Here is a 14,196-nt window from a genome sequence, read left to right as displayed (position 1 = left end):
AAAAAAAAAAAAAAAAGCATCTGTCCAATGGCGACCCTGGACCACCACCTTCCATTCTTATTGTGAATCATTTTAGTATTCTTTTGAAACCATTAATCTGCTGCTGCTGTGCATAATGATATTGTTCTAGCCAGCTGACGGCGTTCAGCTGCAACCTGCCACAACGACACATTCACTCCGTGATTTGTCACCGGTTGTAAAACGACTCTGAAACAGTGAAAGAGCACAACACGCCTGTCCTCCTGTTACCTGAACAACACGCCTGTCCTCCTGTTACCTGAACAACACGCCTGTCCTCCTGTTACCTGAACAACACGCCTGTCCTCCTGTTACCTGAACAACACGCCTGTCCTCCTGTTACCTGAACAACACGCCTGTCCTCCTGTTACCTGAACAACACGCCTGTCCTCCTGTTACCTGAACAACACGCCTGTCCTCCTGTTACCTGAACAACACGCCTGTTCTCCTGTTACCTGAACAACACGCCTGTCCTCCTGTTACCTGAACAACACGCCTGTCCTCCTGTTACCTGAACAACACGCCTGTTCTCCTGTTACCTGAACAACACGCCTGTTCTCCTGTTACCTGAACAACACGCCTGTCCTCCTGTTACCTGAACAACACGCCTGTCCTCCTGTTACCTGAACAACACGCCTGTTCTCCTGTTACCTGAACAACACGCCTGTCCTCCTGTTACCTGAACAACACGCCTGTCCTCCTGTTACCTGAACAACACGCCTGTTCTCCTGTTACCTGAACAACACGCCTGTCCTCCTGTTACCTGAACAACACGCCTGTCCTCCTGTTACCTGAACAACACGCCTGTTCTCCTGTTACCTGAACAACACGCCTGTCCTCCTGTTACCTGAACAACACGCCTGTCCTCCTGTTACCTGAACAACACGCCTGTTCTCCTGTTACCTGAACAACACGCCTGTCCTCCTGTTACCTGAACAACACGCCTGTCCTCCTGTTACCTGAACAACACGCCTGTCCTCCTGTTACCTGAACAACACGCCTGTCCTCCTGTTACCTGAACAACACGCCTGTCCTCCTGTTACCTGAACAACACGCCTGTCCTCCTGTTACCTGAACAACACGCCTGTCCTCCTGTTACCTGAACAACACGCCTGTCCTCCTGTTACCTGAACAACACGCCTGTGCTCATGTATTTGAATGCCTGGTTGTCTTGGAGTGCCTCATACCTGTTGTGGCTCGGTGTAAAACTTGGTATTAAACAAAACAGTCTTGTATTATATATGAAAAAAATTCAGCTTGACACAACTTTTAAGGAATAAGCGCCAGATTGTGACCCTCTTATTCACAGACAGCGTTGTGCTACTGCTGCACAGATTTATCGACCACAGTGGCAGCAAATGTTACATCGGTGAGCTTTGGGCACCTCAATTTAATTCCATTCACCTCCTGTTTGGATTTTGGCAAAATGTCAGCAGCTGTCTCAAAAACACGCTGACTCTTATCTCGCTATGCAGACGGCAGTAGGACTACGTGGGGAATGAATTGGTGATGTGTTCAGTTTGCTGGCTTTAATATGAAAGATAATTAGAAAACAAATAGTCCTGGTGGAGACGGTGAATGTAATCAGCCAACAGAAAGTTTCCCCACAGATGTCCGTGTAGAAAATCCAAGCAGCAGTAAAGCTCTTTCCCAGTCTTCCTTCATGTAACTGTGCCCCACTTCTGTCAGATCATTATGTATTCTGTTGAGGGTATACCTTTTCTTCTAAAGCCAGGATATACAATCCTGCATTTCTTATGACAGCTAATCGGGGAGCGTCCGTTAAGTCTGGTCCCGGGACTGAGCCTGAGATAAGACTCGCTGCACCACTACCTGTCAATAAAAAGTAAAGGAGAGGCAAAACCAGAGTGGCAGACTTTGAAGGGCAAGTTTAAAGCGCTGATGTCATTCACAGATAAAACTTTTATTTATAAAACAATTCTATAAGAATGAAGCATTCACATTCATTGGTATGCTAGCATTGAAGGCATGGTAAAGTTGAACTGAAGGTAAATAATGTACCAGTGGTTTGCCTGTTTTTAGTACTTCAACATGTACTTTATGCTCTGGCAAACAACATTTACAAAAATATCTGCTGTGTTTATTGCAAATTCCTGCCTTGTTGCTTAACTGTACAGTGTCAAGTATGTATGAGTATACATACATGTTTCATAGATAGAAAAGATGATATATATACAAGATACATATAAACAGAAAAACAAACCAGGCAGTTAAGCAGTCATCTGAAAAACACATACATCCAATGTTTTCACTGGAAATTACATTCTTCAGCAAAACACAACCAAATCCAGTAGGCTACATTTAAAATGAAGTGAATAAACATCAAACCGTGTTATCTTTTTTTTTTTTGTATTTTATTGAGGAGGAGACCAAATCTGTAGCCAAGAGTTCAAGACTTCACCCAAAAGGTTTCTTCGCTAAGATATACATGATCAAACCTAGTAATAAATAAAAACAGCAGTAATAACATTAAAACCTGTACAGATAGAAAATATTTCAAATATATAGGCAAACAGTGTACTTTAGTGCACAAAATACAGCAAAAAGGCTTCGTTGCATAAGTCGGTCTCCTTCCTGTATATTTGGGTCAACGTCATCATCTCTTCTCAGGAAGTAAGACGAGACCATTGCAGCTCTTTGGGTGCATCTCAACAGCTTTTTCTCAGTGCCTCCTTTTCTTTTCTAACTAAAATGCAATTCATAAAAGCCATGATCTGCAGGGTTTGGTTCTGTGAAACCAAATAAGAATCAATACTTTACTCATCCTGAAGCCATGTGAAAACTGTACCGAACCACCAGTGTGCCTGCCTGAGACTCTTAATTCATCTCGGTAGCCTGTGGCTCTATCTGCTCTGTGGACTTCAGCCCTTCTTTCAACGTTTGGGACTGACTGAGAAGGACATTCTCCCCATTTCTTCATTAAAAAAAAGGTCAAAAACCAAATAAAGACTGCCAGTCAGGAGGAGCCGCGGGGCGAAACTTGAATAGGATACGTCACTCAGACGGTCTGTGGGGACGAGGTGAATTCCCAGAGAGCCGAGGAGATCGCACATCACTGCTTGGCAGATTCATGGCAGTCATTATCATCAGGACAGAAATCACCTCACTTCACCTCTCTAGGGGGAGAAACCAGGTCTGCTAGCCAATAGGCCTCCATCAGAGCAGATCATTTACACCGAACCTTTAGCAGGCGGGTGTGAGACTTCCTGAACTGACTTCCAAGTTCAGGCAGAGCTTCACAGCCACCCCGACGTTTGGCCACCGGGGTTTCTCCTAAGAAGAGGCAGCGTTTCCAGAGCTCTCCGCTGGATCATAAAAACAGTCTTCATTCACAACAGAAGTCAGACTTTGGACGCTGAACTCTCTCTCCAGCAGCACGTTGAGGTCCACCGTCCCAGACGCCGCCGCCGCGTCCGTCTGGCTGTCCAGTGACCTGCTCTGCTCCTTCATGTTCAACAGTGCACCCTGGCTCCTCCGGAGACTGTTGCTTTTCCTCTTACCAGCGTTGAAGTGTCCTCGCGTCAGCTTGGGCTGGATCTCCGGAGTGTCCCCGCCCTCCTCCGGTTGAACGCAGGGGGCGGGTGCACATTTAGACACGGCGTCCTCCGACAGTTTAAGTTGGAGGAACTGAGCCTCAATTGCACTCGTTGGGGAGCTGCTGTCTCCGCTGTCCCTCCTTGTTCCCCCCTCACTGAAGCCGTCATCATCTTCATCACTTAAGATATCCGACTCTTTCACAGAGGCGGAGCGGGGTTGGGAGTTGGACCCATGTGCATGAGACCAGTTCTGCTGGACGAGGAGGATGTGTGAGTCTGAGGAGGTGCCGGCAGGAGGAGCCCCAGATAAACTGCAGGTTCCACTGCTGAGGCTTCCTTCGTCGGAGTCGGGCCCCGGCCTGGGATTCCCACTCTGGGTGGAGAGTTCTCCGAGTGGCTGCTTACACAACCAGGAGGCCCGGGAGGAACCTGGTACCAAAAGTAGAGACGGATGTCAGAAACGTGACTCTTATGAGCCAAACACTGGCACCATAAGCATTTTATGACCTCAAAAAGTAAGATACGATCATCACTAAAGTACACAGATTCAGGATTCAGGAAGCCAGATGACTTCGAACTCTACTTAGCGAGAATAACTTCTATGGGGACACGTTTTAAAAAGGAAACTTTCCCAGGATGCAGTGCCTGGTACTCAACACGCGTCAAGTGTTTCATCGGTCTTAAATTGGAGGAAATATCTCCTCAATAGAACATCCAGAAGTATGTTTGGTAGGAATGGTTGTGACAGCTCACCCAGCCTGGCGGAGGAGGGCAGAAGGGCCAAGCGCTCCTTACAGCTCCTCTCCAACGGGGCTTCGCTCCTCACGTTCCTCCTCACGTTCTCCCGTAGGATGGAGCGGACCACCTTGATGATGTTGACTTTGCTCTCCGGCACACTGTGGAGATCACATCAGAGGGACCACATTAACATGAGTATGTTACACCTGATTTTAGAAACTAAATATAGAGAAAGAGGCCGCTCCATTGTGTCCCCAGCGAAATGGTTGATTTGATTCATTAGGACGGATCCCAATTTCACAGTGTGTAATGAGAATTACCAATTTGGTCACAGGCTTCACTCACACACTTTGTAGACACTTTGTATTGTTAAAAGCTAGAACAGCAGAGACCATTGGACAATAATCCAAGGCAAAAGCCAAATTTTTGTATTTGGGGTCCCCGGTACGAAAAAAAGATAATTTTACAATGTAGATGTATGATTGTATTGATTTAAAATATAAATATCACTAACATTATTAATCCTTTTAATCTGTACATGAATCAATATGTAAAAACAAGTGGAATTAAAACTACAAGCAGTCATATGATAGCATGTCGTCCAAAATATGATTAAAAAAAAAAGTCAAACTGCAGCATGTCGTCTAAAATATGATTAAAAAGTCACACTATAGCATGTCGTCTAAAATATGATTAAAAAGTCACACTATAGCATGTCGTCTAAAATATGATAAAAAAGTCATACTATAGCATGTCGTCTAAAATATGATAAAAAAGTCACACTATAGCATGTAGTCTAAAATATGATAAAAAAGTCATACTATAGCATGTCTTCTAAAACATGATAAAAAAGTCATACTATAGCATGTCTTCTAAAACATGATAAAAAAGTCATACTATAGCATGTCGTCTAAAATATGATAAAAAAGTCATACTATAGCATGTCGTCTAAAACATGATAAAAAAGTCATACTATAGCATGTCGTCTAAAATATGATAAAAAAGTCACACTATAGCATGTAGTCTAAAATATGATAAAAAAGTCATACTATAGCATGTCGTCTAAAATATGATAAAAAAGTCACACTATAGCATGTAGTCTAAAATATGATAAAAAAAAAGTCATACTATAACATGTCTTCTAAAATATGATAAAAAAAAAAAGTCATACTATAGCATGTCTTCTAAAACATGATAAAAAAGTCATACTATAGCATGTCGTCTAAAATATGATAAAAAAGTCATACTATAGCATGTCGTCTAAAATATGATAAAAAAAAAAGTCATACTATAACATGTCTTCTAAAATATGATAAAAAAAAAAGTCATACTATAGCATGTCGTCTAAAATATGATAAAAAAGTCATACTATAGCATGTCTTCTAAAATATGATAAAAAAAGTCATACTATAGCATGTCGTCTAAAATATGATAAAAAAGTCATACTATAGCATGTCGTCTAAAATATGATAAAAAAAAAGTCATACTATAACATGTCTTCTAAAATATGATAAAAAAAAAAAGTCATACTATAGCATGTCTTCTAAAACATGATAAAAAAGTCATACTATAGCATGTCGTCTAAAATATGATAAAAAAGTCATACTATAGCATGTCGTCTAAAATATGATAAAAAAGTCATACTATAGCATGTCTTCTAAAATATGATAAAAAAGTCATACTATAGCATGTCTTCTAAAACATGATAAAAAAGTCATACTATAGCATGTCGTCTAAAATATGATAAAAAAGTCATACTATAGCATGTCTTCTAAAATATGATAAAAAAGTCATACTATAGCATGTCTTCTAAAACATGATAAAAAAGTCATACTATAGCATGTCGTCTAAAATATGATAAAAAAGTCATACTATAGCATGTCGTCTAAAATATGATAAAAAAGTCACACTATAGCATGTCTTCTAAAATATGACAAAAAAGTCATACTATAGCATGTCTTCTAAAATATGATAAAAAAGTCACACTATAGCATGTCTTCTAAAATATGATAAAAAAGTCATACTATAGCATGTCGTCTAAAATATGATAAAAAAGTCATACTATAGCATGTCGTCTAAAATATGATAAAAAAAAAGTCATACTATAACATGTCTTCTAAAATATGATAAAAAAAAAAGTCATACTATAACATGTCTTCTAAAATATGATAAAAAAAAAAGTCATACTATAGCATGTCGTCTAAAATATGATAAAAAAGTCATACTATAGCATGTCGTCTAAAATATGATAAAAAAGTCACACTATAGCATGTCGTCTAAAATATGATAAAAAAGTCATACTATAGCATGTCTTCTAAAACATGATAAAAAAGTCATACTATAGCATGTCTTCTAAAACATGATAAAAAAGTCATACTATAGCATGTCGTCTAAAATATGATAAAAAAGTCATACTATAGCATGTCTTCTAAAATATGATAAAAAAGTCATACTATAGCATGTCTTCTAAAACATGATAAAAAAGTCATACTATAGCATGTCGTCTAAAATATGATAAAAAAGTCATACTATAGCATGTCGTCTAAAATATGATAAAAAAGTCACACTATAGCATGTCTTCTAAAATATGATAAAAAAGTCATACTATAGCATGTCGTCTAAAATATGATAAAAAAGTCATACTATAGCATGTCGTCTAAAATATGATAAAAAAAAAGTCATACTATAGCATGTCTTCTAAAATATGATAAAAAAAGTCATACTATAGCATGTCTTCTAAAATATGATAAAAAAGTCATACTATAGCATGTCGTCTAAAATATGATAAAAAAGTCATACTATAGCATGTCGTCTAAAATATGATAAAAAAAAAGTCATACTATAACATGTCTTCTAAAATATGATAAAAAAAAAAGTCATACTATAGCATGTCGTCTAAAATATGATAAAAAAGTCATACTATAGCATGTCATCTAAAATATGATTAAAAAAAAAGTCATACTATAGCATGTCGTCTAAAATATGATAAAAAAAGTCACACTATAGCATGTCGTCTAAAATATGATAAAAAAGTCATACTATAGCATGTCATCTAAAATATGATAAAAAAAAAAAAGTCATACTATAGCATGTCGTCTAAAATATGATAAAAAAGTCATACTATAGCATGTCATCTAAAATATGATAAAAAAAAAAGTCATACTATAGCATGTCGTCTAAAATATGATAAAAAAAGTCACACTATAGCATGTCGTCTAAAATATGATAAAAAAGTCATACTATAGCATGTCATCTAAAATATGATAAAAAAAAAAAAGTCATACTATAGCATGTCGTCTAAAATATGATAAAAAAGTCATACTATAGCATGTCGTCTAAAATATGATAAAAAAGTCATACTATAGCATGTCGTCTAAAATATGATAAAAAAAAATCATACTATAGCATGTCTTCAAAAATATGATAAAAAAAAGTCAAACTGCAGCATGTCGTCTAAAATATGATTAAAAAGTCACACTATAGCATGTAGTCTAAAATATGATAAAAAAGTCACACTATAGCATGTCGTCTAAAATATGATAAAAAAAGTCACACTATAGCATGTCGTCTATAATATGATAAAAAAGTCATACTGTAGCATGTCGTCTAAAATATGATAAAAAAAGTCATACTATAGCATGTCTTCAAAAATATGATAAAAAAAGTCATACTATAGCATGTCTTCCAAAATATGATAAAAAAAGTCATACTATAGCATGTCATCTAAAATATGATAAAAAAGTCATACTATAGCATGTCTTCCAAAATATGATAAAAAAAAGTCATACTATAGCATGTCTTCCAAAATGTGATAAAAAAAAGTCATACTATAGCATGTCGGCTAAAATATGATAAAAAAGTCATACTATAGCATGTCGTCCAAAATATGATTAAAAAAAAAGTCATACTATAGCATGTCGTCTAAAATATGATAAAAAAGTCATACTATAGCATGTCGTCTAAAATATGATAAAAAAGTCATACTATAGCATGTCGTCTAAAATATGATAAAAAAAAGTCATACTATAGCATGTCGTCTAAAATATGATAAAAAAAAGTCATACTATAGCATGTCGTCCAAAATATGATAAAAAAGTCATACTATAGCATGTCGTATAAAATATGATAAAAAAGTCATACTATAGCATGTCGTCCAAAATATGATAAAAAAAAGTCATACTATAGCATGTCTTCCAAAATATGATTAAAAAAAGTCATACTATAGCATGTCGTCTAAAATATGATAAAAAAGTCATACTATAGCATGTCTTCCAAAATATGATTAAAAAAAGTCATACTATAGCATGTCGTATAAAATATGATAAAAAAGTCATACTATAGCATGTCGTCCAAAATATGATAAAAAAAAGTCATACTATAGCATGTCGTCCAAAATATGATTAAAAAAAAGTCATACTATAGCATGTCGTCCAAAATATGATAAAAAAAGTCATACTATAGCATGTCGTCTATAATATGATAAAAAAGTCATACTATAGCATGTCTTCTAAAATATGATAAAAAAAAGTCATACTATAGCATGTCTTCCAAAATATGATAAAAAAAAGTCATACTATAGCATGTCGTATAAAATATGATAAAAAAGTCACACTATAGCATGTCGTCTAAAATATGATAAAAAAGTCACACTATAGCATGTCTTCTAAAATATGATAAAAAAAAGTCATACTATAGCATGTCTAAAATATGATAAAAAAAAGTCATACTATAGCATGTCTTCCAAAATATGATAAAAAAAGTCATACTATAGCATGTCGTATAAAATATGATAAAAAAGTCATACTATAGCATGTCGTCCAAAATATGATAAAAAAAAGTCATACTATAGCATGTCGTCTATAATATGATAAAAAAGTCATACTATAGCATGTCGTCTAAAATATGATAAAAAAGTCACACTATAGCATGTCTTCTAAAATATGATAAAAAAAAGTCATACTATAGCATGTCTAAAATATGATAAAAAAAAGTCATACTATAGCATGTCTTCCAAAATATGATAAAAAAAGTCATACTATAGCATGTCGTATAAAATATGATAAAAAAGTCATACTATAGCATGTCGTCCAAAATATGATAAAAAAAAGTCATACTATAGCATGTCGTCTATAATATGATAAAAAAGTCATACTATAGCATGTCGTCTAAAATATGATAAAAAAAAGTCATACTATAGCATGTCTTCCAAAATATGATAAAAAAAAGTCATACTATAGCATGTCGTATAAAATATGATAAAAAAGTCATACTATAGCATGTCGTCCAAAATATGATAAAAAAAAGTCATACTATAGCATGTCGTCCAAAATATGATTAAAAAAAAGTCATACTATAGCATGTCGTCCAAAATATGATAAAAAAAAGTCATACTATAGCATGTCGTCTATAATATGATAAAAAAGTCATACTATAGCATGTCGTCTAAAATATGATAAAAAAAAGTCATACTATAGCATGTCTTCCAAAATATGATAAAAAAAAGTCATACTATAGCATGTCTTCCAAAATATGATAAAAAAAGTCATACTATAGCATGTCGTCTAAAATATGATAAAAAAGTCATACTATAGCATGTCATCTAAAATATGATAAAAAAAAAAAAGTCATACTATAGCATGTCGTCTAAAATATGATAAAAAAGTCATACTATAGCATGTCGTCTAAAATATGATAAAAAAGTCATACTATAGCATGTCGTCTAAAATATGATAAAAAAAAATCATACTATAGCATGTCTTCAAAAATATGATAAAAAAAAGTCAAACTGCAGCATGTCGTCTAAAATATGATTAAAAAGTCACACTATAGCATGTAGTCTAAAATATGATAAAAAAGTCACACTATAGCATGTCGTCTAAAATATGATAAAAAAAGTCACACTATAGCATGTCGTCTATAATATGATAAAAAAGTCATACTGTAGCATGTCGTCTAAAATATGATAAAAAAAGTCATACTATAGCATGTCTTCAAAAATATGATAAAAAAAGTCATACTATAGCATGTCTTCCAAAATATGATAAAAAAAGTCATACTATAGCATGTCATCTAAAATATGATAAAAAAGTCATACTATAGCATGTCTTCCAAAATATGATAAAAAAAAGTCATACTATAGCATGTCTTCCAAAATGTGATAAAAAAAAGTCATACTATAGCATGTCGGCTAAAATATGATAAAAAAGTCATACTATAGCATGTCGTCCAAAATATGATAAAAAAAAAAGTCATACTATAGCATGTCGTCTAAAATATGATAAAAAAGTCATACTATAGCATGTCGTCTAAAATATGATAAAAAAGTCATACTATAGCATGTCGTCTAAAATATGATAAAAAAAAGTCATACTATAGCATGTCGTCCAAAATATGATAAAAAAGTCATACTATAGCATGTCGTATAAAATATGATAAAAAAGTCATACTATAGCATGTCGTCCAAAATATGATAAAAAAAAGTCATACTATAGCATGTCGTCTAAAATATGATAAAAAAAAGTCATACTATAGCATGTCTTCCAAAATATGATTAAAAAAAGTCATACTATAGCATGTCGTCTAAAATATGATAAAAAAGTCATACTATAGCATGTCTTCCAAAATATGATTAAAAAAAGTCATACTATAGCATGTCGTATAAAATATGATAAAAAAGTCATACTATAGCATGTCGTCCAAAATATGATAAAAAAAAGTCATACTATAGCATGTCGTCCAAAATATGATTAAAAAAAAGTCATACTATAGCATGTCGTCCAAAATATGATAAAAAAAGTCATACTATAGCATGTCGTCTATAATATGATAAAAAAGTCATACTATAGCATGTCTTCTAAAATATGATAAAAAAAAGTCATACTATAGCATGTCTTCCAAAATATGATAAAAAAAGTCATACTATAGCATGTCGTATAAAATATGATAAAAAAGTCATACTATAGCATGTCGTCCAAAATATGATAAAAAAAAGTCATACTATAGCATGTCGTCTATAATATGATAAAAAAGTCATACTATAGCATGTCGTCTAAAATATGATAAAAAAGTCACACTATAGCATGTCTTCTAAAATATGATAAAAAAAAGTCATACTATAGCATGTCTAAAATATGATAAAAAAAAGTCATACTATAGCATGTCTTCCAAAATATGATAAAAAAAGTCATACTATAGCATGTCGTATAAAATATGATAAAAAAGTCATACTATAGCATGTCGTCCAAAATATGATAAAAAAAAGTCATACTATAGCATGTCGTCTATAATATGATAAAAAAGTCATACTATAGCATGTCGTCTAAAATATGATAAAAAAAAGTCATACTATAGCATGTCTTCCAAAATATGATAAAAAAAAGTCATACTATAGCATGTCGTATAAAATATGATAAAAAAGTCATACTATAGCATGTCGTCCAAAATATGATAAAAAAAAGTCATACTATAGCATGTCGTCCAAAATATGATTAAAAAAAAGTCATACTATAGCATGTCGTCCAAAATATGATAAAAAAAAGTCATACTATAGCATGTCGTCTATAATATGATAAAAAAGTCATACTATAGCATGTCGTCTAAAATATGATAAAAAAAAGTCATACTATAGCATGTCTTCCAAAATATGATAAAAAAAAGTCATACTATAGCATGTCTTCCAAAATATGATAAAAAAAGTCATACTATAGCATGTCGTATAAAATATGATAAAAAAGTCATACTATAGCATGTCGTCCAAAATATGATAAAAAAAAGTCATACTATAGCATGTCGTCCAAAATATGATTAAAAAAAAGTCATACTATAGCATGTCGTCCAAAATATGATAAAAAAAAGTCATACTATAGCATGTCGTCCAAAATATGATTAAAAAAAAGTCATACTATAGCATGTCGTATAAAATATGATAAAAAAGTCATACTATAGCATGTCTTCTAAAATATGATTAAAAAGTCATACTATAGCATGTCGTATAAAATATGATAAAAAAGTCATACTATAGCATGTCGTCCAAAATGTGACAAAAAAGTCAAACTACAGCATGTCGTCCAAAATATGATGGCATACTTTGGACAACATGCTATAGTATGACTTTTTATCACATTTTGGACAACATTAAAGAAATATGATATACGTGCTATTTCTGACGACATGCTATAAGTATGACTTTCGTTAAAGCTATGGTAGCCAGCAGAGTGGCGCACCTGTCAGCGTTGCTGTCTCGCAGTCCGAAGGTCATTGGTTCAATTCCCGCCTCTGACAGTCTATGTTGAATTTGCTTCTTTCTGCAAAACTAATAACTTAAAAGTCCAGTTTATCGTCCATAACATGGATGACTGACTTATGCCTGTAGTCCATAATGTAAAACATTTCATTCAACAAGAATCCTCCACACACAAAGTTCCAGGCCCCCTGTCAGCGCTGGCTTGGAACTGCACCATTTTGCTGCCTTTATTGCATGCTTGCCTGACTTATATGACTTTTAAACATGTTAGGAAAGAGCGATCAACAGTGCGGTGGTTGGCATGGTTGACTCCCAGTCAGAAGGTTCCAGGTTCGAGCCTCGCTCTGGAAATGATGACATTAACATCAAGATGTAAAGTCACGTCAAAGGCAAGAATTGAACCTGGAACCTTCCGACTGGAAGGGGACAACACTAACCACTCCACCACAGTACCTTCTTCCATAAAATGGTTAAAAGTCATATAAGTGATGTAAGTCAGACAAACATGCACTAAAGGCCACACAACTCTGCAGTCGCTAGTGTCGTCGTCTCACTATCAGGAAGTACTCGCTTCGATCAGGGGCTTGGAACTCTGTCTGTGGTGGATTGCATGTTCTTGCTTGAAGTGTGACTTTGTCACATTTACGACTATATGCATGATGTTTGATTTACATCATGGACTACATGCATGATAACATGCATAAGTTAGTCGTCCATGTTATGGATGACATATTTTAATTTACTTATTACTATGCAGGAACATGCAAATTCCACATAGAAAGTCCCAGGCCGGGATCGAACCGGGGACCTCGAGATTGTGAGACGACGACACTGACAACTGCACCATTGTGCTGCATGACATAACTTCAACGGAAGTCATACTTATAGCATGTCGTCCAAAATATGGCCAAAAAGTCATACTATAGCATGTCGTCCAAAATGTGACAAAAAAGTCAAACTACAGCATGTCGTCCAAAATATGATGGCATACTTTGGACAACATGCTATAGTATGACTTTTTAATCACATTTTGGACAACATTAAAGAAATATGATATACGTGCTATTTCTGACGACATGCTATAAGTATGACTTTCGTTAAAGTTATGGTAGCCAGCAGAGTGGCGCACCTGTCAGTGTTGCTGTCTCGCAGTCCGAAGGTCATTGGTTCAATTCCAGCCTCTGACAGTCTATGTTGAATTTGCTTCTTTCTGCAAAACTAATAACTTAAAAGTCCAGTTTATCGTCCATAACATGGATGACTGACTTATGCCTGTAGTCCATAATGTAAAACATTTCATTCAACAAGAATCCTCCACACACAAAGTTCCAGGCCCCCTGTCAGCTCTGGCTTGGAACTACACCATTTTGCTGCCTTTATTGCATGCTTGCCTGACTTATATGACTTTTAAACATGTTAGGAAAGAGCGATCAACAGTGCAGTGGTTGGCATGGTTGACTCCCAGTCAGAAGGTTCCAGGTTCGAGCCTCGCTCTGGAAATGATGACATTAACATCAAGATGTAAAGTCACGTCAAAGGCAAGAATCGAACCTGGAACCTTCCGACTGGAAGGCGACAACGCTAACCACTCCACCACAGTACCTTCTTCCATAAAATGTTTAAAAGTCATATAAGTGATGT

The 14,196-nt window shown here is 34.7% G+C and overlaps 1 protein-coding gene across 3 annotated transcripts in view; it reads right to left on the bottom strand.

Moving 5' to 3' along the window:
• Positions 1–1,845: 1,845 nt before the first annotated feature.
• The window catches only part of LOC138199737 (rho guanine nucleotide exchange factor TIAM2-like), an 84,753-nt gene continuing 72,402 nt past the window's right edge, over positions 1,846–14,196 (bottom strand). For 2 of the 3 annotated variants that reach the window (XM_069151894.1, XM_069151895.1), the window contains exons 26-27: positions 4,329–4,471; positions 1,846–4,004 (exon numbers count right to left, since the gene is read on the bottom strand). In XM_069151894.1, the coding sequence (XP_069007995.1) occupies positions 3,313–4,004; positions 4,329–4,471 (835 nt within the window). In that variant the 3' untranslated portion in view covers positions 1,846–3,312. The remainder of the gene's footprint in view (positions 4,005–4,328; positions 4,472–14,196) is intronic. The other variant, XM_069151896.1, reaches the window with a different exon arrangement.

This window comes from Embiotoca jacksoni, unplaced genomic scaffold (assembly GCF_022577435.1).
Source record: "Embiotoca jacksoni isolate LCO1_2020_lvr unplaced genomic scaffold, fEmbJac1.0.p SCAF_18, whole genome shotgun sequence".
Lineage (NCBI taxonomy): Eukaryota > Metazoa > Chordata > Actinopteri > Embiotocidae > Embiotoca > Embiotoca jacksoni.
This window is presented reverse-complemented; position numbering and strand designations above follow the sequence as displayed.